This window comes from Ictidomys tridecemlineatus, chromosome 10, assembly GCF_052094955.1.
Source record: "Ictidomys tridecemlineatus isolate mIctTri1 chromosome 10, mIctTri1.hap1, whole genome shotgun sequence".
NCBI lineage: Eukaryota > Metazoa > Chordata > Mammalia > Rodentia > Sciuridae > Ictidomys > Ictidomys tridecemlineatus.
The window spans coordinates 129,126,822-129,146,553 of NC_135486.1; the positions used below are offsets into that span (position 1 = coordinate 129,126,822).

Here is a 19,732-nt window from a genome sequence, read left to right on the forward strand (position 1 = left end):
GCCGTCGTAGGGTGAGTCCATGCACTTAAGGAATACGGTGAGCGCTTTATAGGGAAGACATCAAGCAAGAAGTGTGGCGGTCCAGTCTGTCCTTTGGCAACGTGCTCCTGATGTGGCCTGAAGAGGGGGTGGGAGGAAGGAGGCTGAGAGGCTAAGAGGCTGGGAGATTCCTGAGCAGGGGGCAGCCTCATGTTGCTTGGTCTTTCACCCAGGTGCTTTCTCGTGCTTCAGCTGCTTCTTAAACACTGGGGTCCCGCGGTCTCCATTCTCAACTCTCCTCTTCCGACCTGACTATAATCCGCACCTTGACTTGCACTACCTTCATGCCCTGACCTCTCTCCCGTGTTTTCAACCCCAGGAGAGAGGTTGGCGTCTTTATCCAATATTCCCTGGGGGGGGGGGGGCAGTTCCCAGGGAGCAGGTTGAGTTGGAAATGCCTCTGACTCACCAGGGAGATGGTCTACAGGGGCCTGAAAGGGGGGAAAGTCTGAGGCCATTAGTTCGGATTGTTTGAGAAAACCAGGGCTGTGTAAAGAACCAAAAAAAAAAAAAAAAAAAAAAAAACCCAAACTGGTACCAAAAAAAAAACCCCAAACAAAACCAAACCAAAGCCCAAGCTGTCGAGTTACCTGAGCTGATGTGTGTGGAGTGATACAGTAGAATCCTCAGCAAACAATAAGAACCCAATAAATATGCCCTTTTATTGTTTTTATTAGCTCTACAAACTTTTCCTAGATGCCAACAGTCTGTACCAGTCTGGAGGCAAAGAGATACAACCCCACTCCTGTCCTCCCGGAGCACGTGGTCTCTGAGGAAGACCTCCAAGTGGATACAAATAGTGTATCGGGGGTGAAAATTCTAAATTCACCACCTTTGGAGGGTGAAGAGTGACTCTGCAGAGTGATAACATCTGCCTCTGGCCTGGACGGTCGAGGGGAGGAGAAAGGGCAGGAACGCAGCCGGCTGGAGCCAGGGGGGTGTCCCCACCCCTGTGCTAAGGGACAGCCGAACCAGATGCTGACAGCCCTACCTTGGACACGCCCAGCAGCAAACCCAGCCTTGCTGGAAGCGTTCCCATGGGTGACATCATGCCCAGGCTGGTCAATTCCACGAATCTGAGGGCACAGCTAACCCCTCTGCTGGCCCCGGGGGGTGGAGGAGGAAGCTCCTCTCTGGGTAGCACCCAGGTGAGCATCCACTGCAAGTTCCCTGTCGGCACCGGCTGCGGCCACTCCTGCCCAGCCTGGACAGGAGCCAGCCGGCCGGGAACCCTCTGTCATCTGGTGCTGACCTGCATCAGCCCCTGGCTTCTGAGCCCCCTCCTCTAGGGAGCGCTCTCCAGCCCAGGGTCACCATGACCTGCTCTCTGCTGACCGGCTTGACTCCTGACCACGGGATCTGGTGAACCCTGGCTGGTTGGGTTCCTGGCCAAGGTTACCTCCCTGAGGGCCAGGGGAACACCACATGGAGCAGAGGTTGCTACTGCAGTCACAGGCCTGGGGGTGGCTGGACCAGGAGTCCCCGGGGGCCTCACAGCTGCCCTTCCACAAAGACTCAGGATGCACTAGCAGCCATCCCTGTGTGCTGATCAGTCCTGAAACCAGTCCTCCATTCATGGATGAAGGACCCCCTTCTGTCTGAAGAAATGCTGTAGACTCGGCTGGCTTTGCGGGTTCGCGACGTAACCCCTGAGCTCTGCTGTGGGAACCCACACGCTGGCCATAAGCAACGTGTAAGCGAACAGGTGTGGCTGTGTGCCAATAAAACTTTATTTATGGACACTGAGATTCGAATCTCACATCACTGTCACGAGAAACCCAATCTTCTTCTTTTGATATATATATATATTTTTTTTTTTTCCAGCTCTTTGAAAAGTAAAAACAAGAGCCACGCATTCTCGGTTCATGAGCCAAACCAGGATTTGGCCTTCGGGGTGGAGTTCTGCTGTCCTCTTGGATAATTTATGGAAAGGCTGAGAACAGTGCCCGGCCTCCTGTTCCCGGGCCGACTCTGCAGCTGGAGGGTGGGAATACAAGCCATCCAGTGGCTGGCAAGACATGGGAGGTGGCATTGGTCATTCTGGCCCAGGGTGGTGCTGAGTCAGTCCAAAGCAAGAGCAGCTGAAGAAGGTTCAGGACACCACAGGACAGCAGTGGCCAGCTCTGCCCTTTAACTAGCCCTTCTCTGTCTGGGAAGGGCCCTGGGACCTGCCTTAGCTGCCCAGAGCAAGGCCCCAGCCCGAACCCCAGAGCAGATCATCCTACCACACCCTCCACTGCACCCCTCCCTACACACACTCCCAGGGCGGGGGCCAGCTCTCTGTCCTGGGGCCCAGAGGACACCCTGCCCCAGTGTTGGTGACCGAGGATCATGTATTTGCCAACAGCCCGACTCCAGGACTGGTGCGTCCTCCTGTGTTGGATCATTGGTCGGGAGCCGTCCAGCCTTGCTACCTAAGGTTAGATCCTCAGGCCCCAGCGCAGGACAGGGGAGCAGATGAACCCTGGGCTTGGGGCTTAAAGGTGTCCTTCTCTCTCAAGATCCGGTGAAGAGCTCCCTTCTGGCCTTCCCCTGGGCCAGCACGGTATCCCCTGCCCTGTCTCTTGGTCCGGGCGTGGGATCTAGCCCATCCTGGCTGGTAGTGTTACCGGGCAGAGTCCAGCAGGTCCTCCGGCACCTGCCCCAGCCCTCTCTTATTCTCAGAAGGCTTCCAGTCAGCGTCTCAAAAGCCCAGAGCGGGGGAGCAGGAGGGCCCCCTCTGTGTCTGGGGGACAGGGACTACGTCCTCACACCACCACTAGCTCTTTCTTCCCATCCCCGCCTCAGGGCTCCTCAGGCACCTCGGTGTCTGACAGCTGGTTGGAGAAGGCCCTCTCCCAGCGCAGGGTATTGTATCTGGGGGGTGGTGTGCCAGGCACCTGGGCCCCGGGGGCTGGAGGCAGGCGTAAGGCAGAGGTGAAAGTGGGCAGGTCGTCGTCTACATCCAGGGCCGGGTTGTCCTGGCCCTGCTGCCTAGCCGGAGGAGCCTCGAGACCCGAGGGGGCCTGCTTCTGGGCCCACCATTCCTTGACTTTCTGCCACTGGCGCCGGGCAATGATGGAGAAGGAGTCAATGAAGAACACCTCGATGATCTCGATGACGCAGACGACGGAGCAGCTCATCCACAGGCCCAGCTGGCCACCAAAGTTGGACAGCAGCATCTCGATCTGCAAGGGAGGGCATGCCCCACCATCGAGACGGACCCTCCCCTTAGTTGGCCTCCCGCAGGGATTCTGCTCCGGGACTGGAGCTCCCGCCTGGTCTTTGGCTTCAGGAGGTAGCTGTACGGCCTTGCTTCTCAAGGTCATGTCCCAAGGGCTCTGAACAAGCTTGGGGGGGAGCAGCAGAGAGGCCCCCTGTCCCTTCTCCCTCTGCTGGTTCGGTCCTGCCTTGGGGCCCCTGGCTGGCTTCTCCGGGCCTCAGTCGTTCAGGTGGGATCCCCATAAACTGACTCTACTCCCCAAGGCCAGGAAGACGGGCACCTCTGTAGACCCAGGACAGGTCCCGGAAGGACCCCACTCACACTGTTGGCCGGGCTCTCCATGATGGATCTCTGGTTCAGGTCTTTGTAGAATATCAGGAGTTTGGCCAAATCCGTCCTGCAGAAATTCCAACAGGTAGGGCACACGCAGGTGGGTTGGCCGCCTTGGCATTCTCCCAGATGCCCAGCCCCTCCGGCCCTGGCCCTCAGCTTGGCCCAGGCTCTGAGCCCCCTGGGGATGTCAGAACCTGGTCCGTGGGGCCTTCTGGTATACCCCAGCATGTATCTGCAGCATGGATCTGCTCCCAGACCATTCATTCGCTCAAAAGCTATTTCCCAGTCTCCAGATTAAGTGGGTTCCTCCAGCCACACTCCCGTGGCACCCTGTTCTCCAGTCAGCTTTGACATTGGTAATTGTTTAATTACAATCTCAAATGCATAGAGGAGACGAGCAAGTAATGTAAATGAACGAGGTACTGTGTTGCCAGGCCCTATCGTTAAGAACTTCATGTGAATTAACTCAAATCTCTATGAGGCAGGGAGGTATGTTTTAACCATCCCCCATTTTACAGATGTGGAAACTCAGACACAGATTCACTGACTGGCCCAAGACTGCACAGCTAATCCTGGTCTAAGCCAGTATTCAAACCCACACAGATCTGGCTTCAAGTTCGTTTTTTTGTTTTTGTTTTGTACCAGGGATTGAACCCAGAGGTGCTTATCCACTGAGCCACATCTCCAGCCCTTTTAAAAATATTTTATTTAGAGACAGGATCTCACTGAGTTGCTTAGCACCTCACTAAGTTGCTGAGGCTGGCTTTGAACTCAAAATCCTCCGGCCTCAGCCTCCGGAGTTGCTGGGATGATAGGCATGCACCACGACACCTGTTGGCTTGAATTCATGCCCTTAGCCACTGATCGAAGTTGTCTCTTGATAAGGCTGCTGAACTGGAAGATCCCTGCTCTTTTAAAAGAAGCCGCTATTACTTAGCCACAAGGTGCTATGCAAGAGTGGAGATTCACTGTTGCCAGAATTTTTTTTTTATCTTTCAGGAAAAGCTAGAAATAATGGGGTACTTGTATAGGGCTAGACTTGGCCTAGGGGGCACTGGTGTACGATGCTTTGTTAATGGTTTGGAAATGCTTGTTTAAAAGCCTATCACTAGACTTAGTGGCAGAAACCATGGCTTCGTGGTCTCCAGATTGTTGGGGGCCAAGGGAGCAGACCAGAGCTGGGCACTGGGAGGCAGTGACAACAAGTGTCACAGGGCCTGAGTGACAGAAGTGAGCTGCCTCTCTCCCTTCTTTATCTCCATCTGCTGAGATTTTTCCTAAAGCTCCCTCAGAAATGATGTGTGTGTGTGTGTGTGTGTATGTGTGTGTAAGATTCAAAAAGAATTAGAAGCTACAAGCTTCCAAGGAAATGGTTTTCCAAGTGGGTCGGAATACATTGGTAAGCCACGAAATAAATGCACGGGGCTGTGACCAATACCTTTCACAAACTAAAGACAATGGGAAACATCAGAATGCATTCAAAGGAATATTCAAAATATTTGCCAACTGAGATACATAAGACTTACAGAATCAGATTAGCACACTGTGACCAATTGGGATGGAAATACTCTTGGCCCTCCCTCTGAATCTGTGGGTTCTGAATCTGAGTAGTCCATCAACCACGGGTGGAAATTTTCAGAAAAAAAAAAATTGCATTTGGATTGAAACGTACAGACAATTTTCTGTGGTCATTATTTTTCCAAACAATACGATCGAACAACTATTTACGTAGCATTGACAGTGGATTAGGCACCAGGAGTAGTCCAGAGATGACTTCAGTGTACGGGAGAATGCGGTGGGTCATATGCAACTCCCATGCCATTTTACATAAAGCACTTGAGCATCCCAGGATCTGGGGATCTACGGAGGCAGTGGGGGTCCTGGAGCCAATCCCCGGAGGGTACAGAAAGAGGACTGTACTAATCGGTTCGGCCACACACCACCGTGTATCATCTGAAAACCAGCCCCAAGGCTTCTAGAGCATAAGGAAGCTGTCTTTATTTCAGCGATATGTTCAATGAGCCACAATGCAAAAAAAAAAAAAAAAAAAAAAAGTCTTTCATACCCGGGATCACGGTCCAACAACAGTTTGAGCAGGGCCTGGTTCATGATATGAGCTTAACAAATATTTGTTGAACAAGTGATTGAGTGAATGAAAGGCAGAGGGCTTGGCCAGGAGGAAGGCAGCCAAGAAGCTTGTGCCCTCGGCCGACGGAGGCAGAGGAAACCGGGTGGAGGTCAACTTACTTGTTGAACTTTTTGTTTATTTGTTGGCTTTGGTCCCAGTTGAGGACAGGCAGCAACCATTTCTGTGTTGGAGAAAGAAAGAGAGTGGCTCTTGGGGATGCTTCGCTTGCCCCTTCCCTTCTCAGAAATCCCCCTTTCCCTGGACTCATCGAGACAGCTCCTCCCCCAAGTCACCCCCCAATCCCCCCCTCCCCCGTCCCAGACCACAGCAGTGGACAGCAGGGAGGCTTGGCTGGGAGCTCCCAGGAAAGAGCAGGCAGTGGGATTTACCTCTGAAACTTCTGATGGCCACTGTGCCAGACTGGTGGTCAGGGTCCATTCCTTAAAGCTTAGGGGAGGAAGGGACAGAGTGGGCGTGGGTGACCCGGTCCACTTGCCCATCCCATCCCTCCCGGTAGGTCCACTCACCTGCAGGTTTCTCGACACACCGACTGGCAGCCCAGCTCTTCTTGGACAAAGGCCTGGTACAGCTGGTAGTAACAGTACACTAAGGGACAGGGTAGAAAACGGCATATGAACGTTGGGGGCCACAGGGCCCTTCCCGGGGTCTTTGAGTTGCCCGTGGAGTTCCCACAGTCTCACGTTGATCGTTTGATTATTTCATTTGGTCCTTAATTGGGAAGCATAGTGTAAGTCAAGCTCGACAACAAGAGCTAAAACTTCAGTTCAGACGTGGGCGACTTCCCCCGAGCCCAAGGCAGCGGGGCGGGGAGCGTCTCGGGGCAGGTGGGTGCAGGGCTGGGGTGTGCCAGACTGGGGTGGGTCACACTCACTCCAGTTAGGGTGCTGCTGGTAGTTGCAGTAGCTGGCGGCCGGAGGCAGGGGCTTGCTGTACTGGGCACACCCACATTTCTCCACCATCTTTGTCTGGAAGCAGGAGTAAAGGCAGATCTGGAAGAGGAGACCCAAAGACCCCTGAAACTCCCTGCGTGTTGGACGCCAGGGAGCCCCCTCCTCACCTCATCGCTCATCCTGGAGGACCAGCCTCCCGCACCCGTGACTGACTGTGCCAATGTACCCTCTTGGGCCAACTGGGCCAGGGGTGGATCCCTGAGTCCACAGGGACAGAGCCTGGGACATTGACTGGGAATTTGGAATGAGACCCGGAAACCAGGTTGAGCTAGGGCTCATCCAGGTACCGACCCAGGTAAATGTGGGAACTGGAGCCGTTGCCAAGGAACAGAGAGAAAACAAACACAGACCCAGCAAGTCCCATCCCAGGTCCAACCCCTCTCCACGCTGGATCTTTGGGGATCATAAGTCACCACAACATCCAGGAAGTGTGTGATATAAAGGCTTGACGGCAGGGGCTCGAAACCCAGGCTTTTATTTGAGTTTGGATCCTAGTTTTGCTACCTACCTGCTGTGTGGCCCTAGGCAAGTCACTTGACCTCTCTCTGATACTTTGCTTTCAGGTATACAATAATACCTACCCCATGAGATTAAAATGAAATGAAACAATCAGATAAAGTGCTGGTACACAGTTGCTTATCATTAAATCTTATCCAGGAACATCTTTCCAATGAGCTCACCATTTTTTTGTTGTTGTTGCTGCTATTTGGCCTTAAAGTCCATTGGATTGCGTTTCTGTTTCTTTAGCAGGTGCCAGGGATTGAGCCCAGGGGTGCTTAAACACTTGAGCTACGTCCCCAGCCCAGTTTTAATATTTTAAGACAGAGTCTCACTAAGTTGCTTGGGGGTCTCCCTTAAGTTGCCGAGGCTGGCTTTGAACTTGCAATCCTCCTGCCTCAGCCTCCCGAGCCACTGGGATGACAGGTGTGTGTGTGTGTGCCACCGTGCCCGGCTGACCGGTCCCTCTTTGACCCAGTGTCTCCACCACCTCTCATCTCCGTCCTGACGGGAGCTGTGTGGAGGGGGACCGGTCCTCTAATTCTCCCAGGATGATTTCCAACGGACCTTCTAAGTATCCCAGTAAGAGGCCGGTTGCAGACTCCCTGGATGGGAGATGAGGCCACACACGTCACTGCTGTCACACTCAAGAGTTGGCAACCCTAATGCCTGCAGAGGTCAGTGATGTTCCTCATACCCTAGACGGGGTGAGAGCTGCGGAGCCCGGAGAATGCCTGGCTCCTTTAACAAGGCTCCCCCACTTTCTATGCTGCAGGAATATGGGCTCGATGCTGCCAGATGGCCTCATTTCCAAGGTCAAGGGCACAGCTTGGAGGGCTTGGGAGCTGCCCATCAGGCCCCTCAGTAGGACCCCACCTCCTGCTGTGAGTGAGAGACACAAGTGGGCCTGGAAGCCCAGCTGTTGACTCCTCAGCCCTCGTGACCCCCAAACGCTTCTCCTCCTGTCCCTCACTTGCCACGGCCCCTCTGGGAAGCGGGCCCGACTGGCCCGAACACCGTGTTCCTCCCAAACCTCAGTGAATCAATTAAGCTCCAGTTACGGACGCACCGAAGAGGACTGGAACCAGCCGGCATCATTTGTTCTTGAGGTCTCTGGACCAACCCCAGGTGTCCTCGTCGTACATAGTTCCTGGTCCCAGACACACCCCAACCTCGATTTAACTTTGTCCCTTGGGTCCGGGCCACAATCCAGGGCTGGGCGCCCCCCCCCCCCACCGCCAAGCCCTACCTGGAGGGAGTAGGCTGCGTTGTAGATGTTTCTGACCGGCACGTCACCCCCGTCCTCTGTGCACTGGCTGTAGGGCTCGCTCAGCTTGAAGGACTCGGTCTGCAATCACAGAGACCCAGACGGGGATTGGCCGGCTGCTTCCTGGGGTCCGAATAGCCATCGGGTCGTTCCCAAGATGGAAACGTCCTGAGAGCACCCAGTAGGTGCGTGGGGCCAATGTAGACACCGGGGGACACACAGCCATCGAGAAGACAATTCCCTACCCCACCCAGCTGACGCTCTAGAAGGGTAGACAAGTGGTTAGTAAGCAAATAAATCATGAGCGGGTTTTGCATGTTGATCAACAAAACTGGACAGGGAGACGGCAGAGCGGGAGCAGGGGTAGGGGACACAGTCTTTCCCACAAAGCGATTAGAGAAAGTGTCTCAGAAAGGGACCTTTATGATGTTGTCAGCTCAATGCGGAAATGATGACAAGAAGGAACTGGCCTTGTCAAGAAATGGGGGAAGAAGCCGGGCGTGGTGGCGCACGCCTGTCATCCCAGTGACTTGGGAGGCTGAGGCAGGAGGATCCCGAGTTCAAAGCCAGCCTCGGCAACTTAGTGAGGCACTAAGCAACTCAGTGAGACCCTGTCTCTCAATAAAATACAAAATAGGGCTGGGGATGGGTCTCCGTGGTTAAGTGCCCCCTGGGGGAAGAGGCCTGGGCGGAGAAAGCAGCAAAGATTCGAGACAGGAGGGGACAGTGTGGCTGGAACGTGGGAAAAGAGAGACGTGGCTGGAGATGGAGTCAGAGAGGGAGGGAGGCCGGGCCGAATTACTCCCTACTAGAAACCGGGATTTGGGCCTTCTGAGTGGTGGCTAGCCACGGGCGAATGTGCTGGGAGAGGATGCGGAGGGTGGGGGATTGAAGGCATGAGCAGGGTCTGAGAGCTGCCTGGGACTCCTGTCCCTCTAGCTCTGGGTTGGTGACCAGAAAAGAGTTGACGTAGAAAGGGCCAAGAAAGCCCAGCCGTGTAGAACGACGCCCTGGTCATCAGAAGAGGCAAAGGCTCTTCGATGCGAGGTTCAAAACCCTTATTCAGCAGGGCACAGCGGCACACGCCTGTAATCCCAGTGACTTGGGAGGCTGAGGCAGGAGGATCGTGAGTTCAAAGCCAGCCTCAGCAATTTAGCAAGGCCCCCAAGCAACTCATATATAAATATTATAAAAATATATATTTATATTTTGTAAAATATAAATCAGGGCTGGAGATGTGGCTCAGTGGTTGAGCACCCCTGGGTTCAATCCCTGGAACCAAAAAAAAAAAAAAAAGTCAACAACCCAAACCTATCCATTCTAATTTATTGTGGTTCACTGAGTTTGACTCTAGCTTCATATTTGGCACTGCAAATAAACAACCCAGGCAAGCCGAAAAGGGAGAGCAAATAAGACAACAGGGGAGGGGATGGCTTCTCTTGGGGGGGGGGGGAGAAAACACAAATAGAGATGGTGCCCGGGCCGTGGCGAGGGTCTAGGCTGTGCGTTTGCAGACAGAGGGAGGAGGGTTAAAGGAAGGAGGATGGCGGATTCGTAGGTGGGAAGAAAATGCTTTTCTCTATGAAGAAAGAATGATAATTAGGCAAAACCAGGAGAGGAGGCGTCTGACCCAGGTGGAAACAGACATCTGAAGAGGCCGGGATCTGGTTCTGTGTTTGCCTTGTAATTCACCTGCTGACCCATTAGTCTCCCTCAATTAACTGTAAGGGCCTCAGGGGCAATTGAGAGTGCTCATTTTGAAATGTTTAAATAACAAACAGAAGCCCGGAGGAAAGGCGCTGGCTGGCCTCTCGGCCTTCCCAGGGTCCCCGAGGTTGGAGAGAAACAGGCAAACGTCCACCCGTTCACTCTCCCTTGCAACCTGTCCTTTTTGCTACCGATAAGGAGCTTCTTTCCAGGCCAGTAAGGAATACACAGACCGAATCGCTGGGTAGCAAACCCATTGAGAGCTTCTCGTGGGCCAGGGCTGGGCTGGGAACAAAGATGCTGAGATGCAGAGATGCGGAGCAGGGGCTTCCCCCCAGGGCACCTCGGTTCCCCACTTGACCCCGAGAACCAGCTCAGGGATCCCTGTCCAGAAACCGTCTGAAAAAAAAATCATTTTAATTTCTGTTTTCCAAGGACTCATTGGCCTTTTTGACTCTACAGTGATGCTTTTGGAACTTGGAGGTCATGGTTGGTTCAGGTTGAGGTTACCAAGGGTGGATCGAAAGGGGACAGAGGGGGCTGGGGATGTAGCTCAGCTGGCAGAGTGCTTGCCTTGTATGCACAAGGCCCTGGGTTCAATCCCCAGCACCACCACCAAAATAATAATGATAATAATAATAAATAAATAAAGAGGGGGTGAGGACAGAGCTTTTCTGGGTGGAAGAGAGGTCTTTAACTCCTCCAAGACTCCACTGAATGAACTCTCCAGAGCCTGGACACTCCCACCTCCAACTCTGTTTTCCACAAATGCTAGTTTGTGGAGGGCGGGGCCATGTTTTGGCTTCTGCCCTGACCCCTAGGGGCATTAAGTCAAGAGCAGGTGCATATGAATATGCACAAGTTAAGTGTGTATACATGTGTATTTATGTGCATCTGCACATGTCTATGTGGGAGTGTGTATTTGCACACGTGTGTGGTGGATGAGAAGGTATGTGTGCATTTATACATGTGAGAATATGCGGGGCGTAGGATCCATTTTTATCAAATCGAGTCCTAAGGAGAGAGAGACAGTTGCCCGGGAATCCTTAGCTCTCCTCTTTGAAGACAGAGGATAGGGCTGGGTCTGGGGGACAGCACAAAGCCGGAGGGGTGGAGCAGCGGAGGGTGAGGAGGGTGGGAGAGCCTGGTCCTGCCTTCCCGCAACATTGAGGGGCCACTGAACAGCGTGCCGCTCCCTCTTCTGGGAGGTGGGCAGCTCAGCCAGGCTCCTCTCAGGGATATTGTTTTTATCTCTTGGTGGTAACCACCATCCCGACCGTCTCCGACTGTGCCTCACCACAGCCCAGCGGTCCTCAAGCTGCCCCTTCTGCGTCCTGCTTTAGGGCTCACAGAGGTCTGAGCTGTGAGCAGGCTGCTCTCCCAGGCTCAGACCAGAGCACACCCGCATTTCTGTTCCCACCAAGTACATTTCCAAGCAAGGCTTCCTGTGAGTGCAAGACCCTCCTAACAGCATAAGGGACACCTTTGCTCCTTCCAGCCCCCGAGGGCATGACAGAGATGCCTACCGACCCCAGTCAAAAGGCCAAAATGGTGCCCTGAGCTGCCCCTAGAGCAGGAGCCCTGGCCTTGCTCTGAATGCAGATGAGGATGAAGGTCCCTTCTTGGCCTGGCTGCTTCTGACAGCAGCGATAGTGGGGCTGGGGAGGGAGCAGGTGGGTGGTCTCCACCTGTACAGGCCTGGGACGGACGCATTACTGAGAAGGCTCCGGCTGCTTTAAGTCTCCAGTTGTCTCAGAGGCATCTCCTGGTTCCATCCTGTCTCCTCTGACCATAGGGAGTTGGATTCTGAGCTCTCCTAAGGAGAGCTCTGGAAGAGCCACGTCATGGTCAGTGTTATAGTCAATGGTCAATGGCAACAGTACCAGGCAAGTAGCTAAGGAGTCAGAAATACAGGAGGAGGCTGAGCGCCGAGGTGCACACCTGTAATCCCCCGGGAGGCCGAGGCAGAAGGAATGCAAATTGGAGGCCAACGTCAGCGAGTTAGTGAGGCCGTAAGCAACTTAGTGAGGCCGTGTCTCAAAATTAAAAAAAAAAAAAAATGAAAAGAACTGAGGATGTAGCTCAGTGGTAGGGCGCCGCTGAGCTCAATTCTCAGTATAAAAAATAATGATCATCAATAATAATACACGGGGCTGGGGCTGTGGCTCAGTGGTAGAGTCCCCACCTTGCATGTGAGAGACCCTGGGTTCGATCCTCAGCATCACATAAAAATAAATAAGTGAAATAGAGGTATTGTGTCCAATTACAACTAGAAACTAACTAAATAAATATTTTTAAAAATTTAATAATACAGGTCGTGCCTTCAAATAATTCAGTCGCACGGAGCTGCCTTTGATCAGATTACTTGGCCGGCCTGAGCTTCCGATTCTCCAGATCCACCATGAATCCTGATTGAACACTTACAATGTTCTTATGATAAGTATCTTACATCTATCGACTCATTTAACCTCAGCGGCAGGTCTACTTTACGGGAGAGGGACATGAGACACAGAGAGATAAGGTAACTTGCTCAAGGCAATAATGGCTGGTGAGAGAGAGAGAGCTGGGATTCAAACCCAAGAAGAGGTCCCCCTCTCAACTCCTGCACCCTAAGCACGACTGTGAGGACCCTTTGAGCCTCATGCCTGCAAAGTGCTCAGCACGGGGTCTAGCCCAAAGCAAGAGCCCTACGGAGGTTCACTTTAATGATTAAAATAGGTGTATCTTCCACTCCTGCCCTCATGCACTCCCAATAGAGCAACAGGAATGACGGATGTCCCCAAGTCTGTCCTCCAGCCAGAGTCTTCCTGTTGAGACCCAACTGACCACCGGTCATTTGTTTACTTCGGTGGTTCATGCATGCCTTAAACACACCAAACTCCGTGGGCATTTGCAAAAGTAACCAGATTCTGTGATTCCATAAAAGTCTAGTTTCTACCACTTGACTCTGGACTCTCGTCCTATGACTTTGGCTGCTGGACTATTAAGAAATAAACCCTTGAAAAGTGTTTGCTCATTGGAACTTGCCTTCCCGTACAGGATCTGGACCAGCATGAACAGGCCTGAGCCAGCAGGTTGGGGTGAGAGACCTGGTAGGGGAGATGCAAGGTGGCCCCCAGACACAGAGATGGACCTCACACGCCACCCTGAGCGAGCACTGGTCCAGATGGGCTGAGCCTGGTCCAGATCAGAAAACCTGGCCAGACGAACCAGCCCCACCCACGTGGCTGACCTACAGATTGGGAGTTAATAAATGGTTGTTGTTTGAAGCCATTTAGTTTTGGGGGGTGGCTTGTACCCAGCAAAAGCTAACCGAGTACGGGATGTCTAAAACCGGACTCACCTAAAACCTCCTCCGCCCACCACCAACCTGCTCCAGCTCCTGTGTTTCTCACACGAGCCGATGACACCCCGATCGAACCAGTTGTCCAAGCCACACACCTGAGCACCGTTCTAGAGATTTCTCTCCTTCCTTCTATATAGTCATCAAGAGATGCTCAGGAGGTGTAACCCGTCCTCTCTCTCTCTCTCTCGCCTGGACCTTGGAAGGCTCCCAGTTGCTTCGGGGCCTCTCACTTTCCCTTCCTCAGCATCTCCTCCACCCCCACCACTCACCCGTCTGAATCACAGGTCAGCTCCTATCACTGCTCCTCACTTCCTGGTGATTCAAGTCCAAAAGCACCAGCCCAGCCCTTCCATCCCAGCTCCCCAGCTGGCCTCTGACTGTTTCAAGTTCCACCTCCCACTTGATTCCATTCAGTCCAACAGATACTGTCCTGGCTCAACGGCGGGAGGCCCTGTGTTACAGAGAAAGTATACAGTCGGCTCTCCGCATCCACAGACTCAACCAGTCGTGGATCAAACTATTTCTTAAAAATTTGCATCCCCTGTTTGTACAGATTTCTCTCTGACCATTATCCCCTAAACAATCAGTTCAACAACTATTTATTTACAGAGCATTCGTATGGCATAGTTATTATACGTAATTAAAACATGATTTCAAATAGACAGAATATATGCAAATGTCACAGTGGTCACTTTATGCTTTGAATACGCCCTTGCTACTCTGCCGCTGCCACTTATTTTTTAAATGGACGTGTTTCTTTTTCTTCCTCTCTCCTTAATCCTCCCTGATCTCTCCCACCCCCTGATCTCAGTGGAAACAGGATTTCCTTTCTTCCCCATCCTACCAGGAGAGTTATCTGTCCCTGAGTACACACCCACCATAGGACTGAGGTAATCCAGACTTTGGGGATGGCATGAGAGATCTCAGAAATGACTGTCTCCCAAATTAACAAGTGAATTACAGCTCCAACAGAGAACAGGTGGAATGTAACCTTTGAATCACCTCTTTAAAAGCCCCCTGTTCCTGCTGATGGGCAGAATCACAGCCTTTGGGACAGGAGCCCTCTGTGTTTCTCCTTGGCTAGCAAAGCAATAAGCCTTCTTTTTTCCTTTTTCTCAAAACTGTGTCCTTGCCGGGGCGCACACAGCTATAATCCCAGCGGCTCAGGAGGCGAGACTGGAGGATCACTTCAAAGCCAGCCTCCTCAATCTAGTGAGGTCCAAAGCAACTCAGTGAGACCCTGTCTCTAAATAAAATAGGGATGAGGATGTGGCTGAGTGCTCCTGAGTTCAATCCCTGGTACTCAAAACAAACAACAAACAAAAACAACGGTGTCCTTGTTATTGGATTGGCATCGAGAACAAGGACTGAGCTTTTAGCAACACAAAATACTATGCTACTTTATTTAAGGAACTTGAGCATCCGTGGATTTTGGTATGCACAGGGTGGTGGGGTGGGGTTCCTAGAAGCAATTCTGCCTCCAATATCAAGGAAAACCTGTAAACTGTAAGAACTTGGTATATGGCGATGAACTATGCATTGCCATTAAAATTGGGACTGTGAAAGATGACTTAATGCCTTGGAAATATGTCAATGATATATATTTTGAAGGAGGAAACTGGCAGGTTACAGATGGGTATGCTCAGCAGACTTCCATTTACATAACAAAACAAAAACGAATACATTTAAAAATTAGAAGAGACTGGAAAGACTTGGCCCTACATGGGGTTATGGTAGGATAGTGTTTTTTTGTTTTTGTTTTGTAATGCATTATAGATGTTATTTGTGTTTGATAAAGTTTGTACTCCTAATCTATGGTGAGAAAAAAAGGAATTACAAATAAGTTAGGACAATTTCTTAGCTATTAGGAGAAAGAATTAAATTCAATCTCTACGTCACACCTTGCAGAAAAGAAATCTAATGGGTTAAAGTATTAAATGAAGTAATAAAATAACTAGAAGAAAACTTATTTTAGTATCTGACCTCTAAAAGGGAAAAAAAAATCCTCAATAAACATAATAACACAAGAAAAAAAAACCAAAGACTTTGACTATGTAAACACTTGAATTTTGCATATGATTAAAAAAACTCTAGGGGGGCTTGGGATATAGCTCAGTTGGTAGAGTGCTTGCCTAGCATGCATAAGGCCCTGGGTTCAATCCCTAGTATCACACACAAAAAAAAAATCTTTAAAGAAAACTAAAAAAGGAAACACAAATTGGGAAATATTTTTAATGCATATGGCAAATATATATTATTTATACATTTTATTTCTATATATCTCCAACTCATGAAAGACAGGTCCATGAGGGTTGGACACAGCAGCTCTGCCTGTAATCACAGCAACCTGGGAAGTTAAGGCAGGGGGATCACAGGTTCAAAGCCAGCCTCAGCAACTTGGCAAGACCTTGTCTCAAAATAATAATTTTTAAAAAAATGCTGGGGATGTAGCTTGCTGATACAGTGTCCTTGGGTTCAATATCCAGTATAGGGGGGAAAAAAAAGGTTCCAGAAAAGACAGGGGCTGGGAATGTAACTCAGTGACATACTGCAAAGAAAAAAAGGGAAAAAAAGAAAAATCTTCCCTAATTCCTCTTTATTTTCCCTTCAAACATTTCCTCCTTCCCTTCACATTGCTTTCCTCCAAAAAAAATATATATGTGTATATATATATATATATATATATATATATATATATATATATATATATAGAGAGAGAGAGAGAGAGAGAGAGAGAGAGAGCGCATGCACCAGTAATCTCTGAGCACTTACTACATGCCAACCACTTTCCTAAGTGCTTCACATGCATCAGCTGAATTCTCACCAGGCATGAAGAGTCCCCATTTTACAGATGAGGTAACCAAGGCACAGAGATTACATAACCAGAGCACACAGCTGAGGTGTAAGGTAAAAATGCACTGTTGGATTTGCAAGGACAGAGGAACCCGCCCTCTTCTCTGAGCCTCGGCCCCACCCCCTGGAGTGACCGGCCCATCCCTGCTCACTTCCTCATCTCCCATTTACCATTCAACCCATTGTCCTTTGGTTTCTGTTCCACTCCTTCCACTGAAAACCTCTCTGACAAAGAATACCAGCGACCTCTGGGTTGCCAAACCTGGAGAACACCTTTTGCCCTTGATCTTGCCTGACCTGTCAACCACAGCAGTTGGCTCTGTGGTCAGACCTTCCTTGAATTCCCCTTCCTTGATTTATCTGACCCCAACTCTTTTAGGGCTTCTGATGCTAATTCTCTGCCTCGATTTCTCTCTTCTTTCTGCTCAGCTCTTCTACATTTGCATGTTGAGGGCTGTCTGGGGTCTTGGGTGATGGTCTATATTTAAAAGTCTAGAATCACCTCCCAGATTTTCTCCTGAGTTCCAGGTTCACAGCATGGAATTACTGGACATTTTATTTTCATCTTGTTTTCCCAAAGGCACGACACATTGGGTGTGACCTGAACTGAAGGGGGTCCCCATCTCTCCCTTCTTGGACTCCCTAACTCTGAGCCTGACGTCCACTCCACTGCCCACAGCAGGACTTAAAAGTCCATCTGACTTCCCCTGACTCTGTTTGATAACAGCTTTTCAAACCCTGATACTCATACCCACAGCCACTACCCCAGCACTTCATCATTTCTTGATAGAATTCCTATAAATGTGCTGCCTCCAGTGTATTGATTACATTCCAACCAAAGCGGTTTTTCCAAAAATTTCAGTACATGGCTTTGCATCCTTTCTCTAGCCCTTTTCTACTTGCTGTGCCCTTTGTCTAGGTTGGCTCTTCCTGGCTTTATTTGTCTGATACTTGTCCCTCAAGAACTCATCATTTAGGAAGCTTTCTCTGATAGTTTCTGTCTAATCATCCATCCACCCATCCATCCACCCATCCATCCATCCATCCATCCATCCACCCATCCACCCATCCATCCATCCACCCATCCACCCATCCATCCATCCACCCATCCACCCATCCACCCATCCACCCATCCACCCATCCACCCACCCATTCACCCATCCACCCATCCACCCATCCATCCATCCATCCATCCACCCATCCACCCATCCACCCATCCACCCACCCATCCACCCACCCATCCACCCATCCACCCATCCACCCACCCATCCACCCATCCACCCATCCACCCACCCACCCACCCATCCACCCATCCACCCATCCACCCATCCACCCACCCATCCACCCATCCACCCATCCACCCATCCATCCACCCATCCACCCATCCACCCATCCACCCATCCATCCATCCATCCACCCATCCACCCATCCACCCATCCACCCATCCACCCATCCACCCACCCATCCACCCATCCATCCATCCATCCACCCATCCACCCACTCATCCACCCATCCACCCACCCACCCATCCACCCATCCACCCATCCACCCATCCATCCACCCATCCACCCATCCACCCATCCATCCACCCATCCATCCATCCATCCATCCATCCATCCATCCATCCATCCATCCACCCATCCATCCATCCATCCATTCACCCATCCATCCACCCATCCATCCATCCATCCACCCATCCATCCATCCATCCATCCACCCATCCATCCACCCACCCATCCATCCATCCATCCAATATTAATGAGGATATACTATGTTGTAAAAACTGAGTACAAAGTCTTTGTTTCCACAGAGACAAGAACTATATTGCAAACGTGTGTTTTTTTATCTTCTCCTCCGAAAGGCAAGCTGCTGGAAGGAAGGAGCTTGCTGTGTTCATCTTGGAAGATGCAGTGCTTTGAACACATGGCCCCATGAAATAAGGAAGGTTAACCGACTTATGACCCTGTCTGGCTGACTATGCCTAACAGCTTAACATGCCTATCAAAAATAAATAAATAAATAAAAGTTAAAGCAATACCAAAAAATCGGAAGGAAGTCTGGTTTGTTTGGACTTGTTCTTAGTGACCCCCTGCTGACCCCTTAGTAATCCCTGCTTTTGTTGTTGTCCTCCTCGTCGTTCTACATTCTCATGAATCACATCGAGAGCGGACTGACCCTGCTCTGTGGCTTTGATTCTCTACATCCCAAATTGGTGTGGCAGAAATCTCGCCCGGGTCTGTGTACTCGACATTCGTGAGGGCGATATTTGCTCAACAATGTGGGTAGGGATGTCCCAAGTTCAGAGCAAAAAGTCAGAGGGCAGAATTCGCTCCTTCTTCTTGAACTTTTGCAAGCTCTCCTCTCAGATGCTGCGAGAGGTAGAAGGCAGGGAGAGGGCAGAAGGGTAAGGGGTGGATGGGCTGCAGAACCCAGGTCCTGCCTCAGCTACTGAGGCAGGGGGATCATGAATTCAAAGGCAGCCTCAGCAAAAGCAAGGCTCTAAGCAACTCAGTGAGACCCTGTCTCTAATATAAAATATAAAATAAGGCTGAGGATAGGATGTGGCTCAGTGGTTGAGTACCCCTGAGTTCAACCCCTGGTACCTACTCCCTCCTTAAAAACAAACAAACAAACAAACAAAAAAACCACCCAGGTCCTTCTTCCCAGTGCAGATGAGACACTATGGGAAACCAGGCATCAAAACATCACTGCTGTCTTCTGGGAATTTCGTGACTCCCCAGTGAACAGAGGTATCCGTGGTCTGTCTTTAGAAGTCTTTTGGAGTCCCAGTCTGAGCAGGTTGGGGCGCTCAGGACATTTTTCCCTTTAGGAAATCAGCATCCACACAGCCCAAGCTGGTACATAACTTCTCTCCCGCATTAAAACAAAGTTCCTCAGTGACATGCCTCTGGGAGCATCTGCCCTACCAGACAGCCATCCTGAGGGTCTCCCAGTATCTAGCACATAGGAGGCACTCAGAAATAATAACTGTTGAATGGGTAGTGATGGATGGCTATCGGAGCCCCCAATGCCCGCCATATTGCTTCAGAACCCAAACCAAAGCCATCCGCAGCTGAGCAAAGGTGCATTGCTTTGGCTTCACTTTTACTGGAGTTTGAAGCCAATATAGATCCTTGTGCTTGTCTCCCAGAGATTCCGGTTTAGGAGAGGTGAGCCTCATGAGCAACTGAGTTTGGAAACCACTGCTCTGGGGGAATGTTTGTGAGGGATGAAGGCTAGGAAGTTTAATACGGCGCATTAAGTTCAGATACAAATCAAGGCATGAATGGAGAGTCCACAGAGAAAAAATGCTTGAGGAATTTTTTTCTCTCCCACAAATGTTAAAATACCACCAAGAAGAAATGAAAAGTAAAATTAAAATGGATGC

General features: G+C 50.8%; 1 protein-coding gene and 1 non-coding gene across 2 annotated transcripts in view; one reads left to right on the forward strand and one right to left on the reverse strand.

Moving 5' to 3' along the window:
* Positions 1-1,747: 1,747 nt before the first annotated feature.
* The window catches only part of Scnn1g (sodium channel epithelial 1 subunit gamma), a 30,332-nt gene continuing 12,347 nt past the window's right edge, over positions 1,748-19,732 (reverse strand). Inside the window, exons 7-13 of the mRNA XM_040277906.2 lie at positions 8,421-8,519; positions 6,595-6,712; positions 6,230-6,308; positions 6,092-6,149; positions 5,822-5,883; positions 3,563-3,638; positions 1,748-3,206 (exon numbers count right to left, since the gene is read on the reverse strand). Coding sequence (XP_040133840.2) covers positions 2,823-3,206; positions 3,563-3,638; positions 5,822-5,883; positions 6,092-6,149; positions 6,230-6,308; positions 6,595-6,712; positions 8,421-8,519 — 876 coding nt within the window. The 3' untranslated portion in view covers positions 1,748-2,822. The remainder of the gene's footprint in view (positions 3,207-3,562; positions 3,639-5,821; positions 5,884-6,091; positions 6,150-6,229; positions 6,309-6,594; positions 6,713-8,420; positions 8,520-19,732) is intronic.
* On the forward strand, positions 10,688-10,760 carry Trnat-ugu (transfer RNA threonine (anticodon UGU)). The gene has a single exon. It is a non-coding gene; the product is annotated as a tRNA-Thr (tRNA).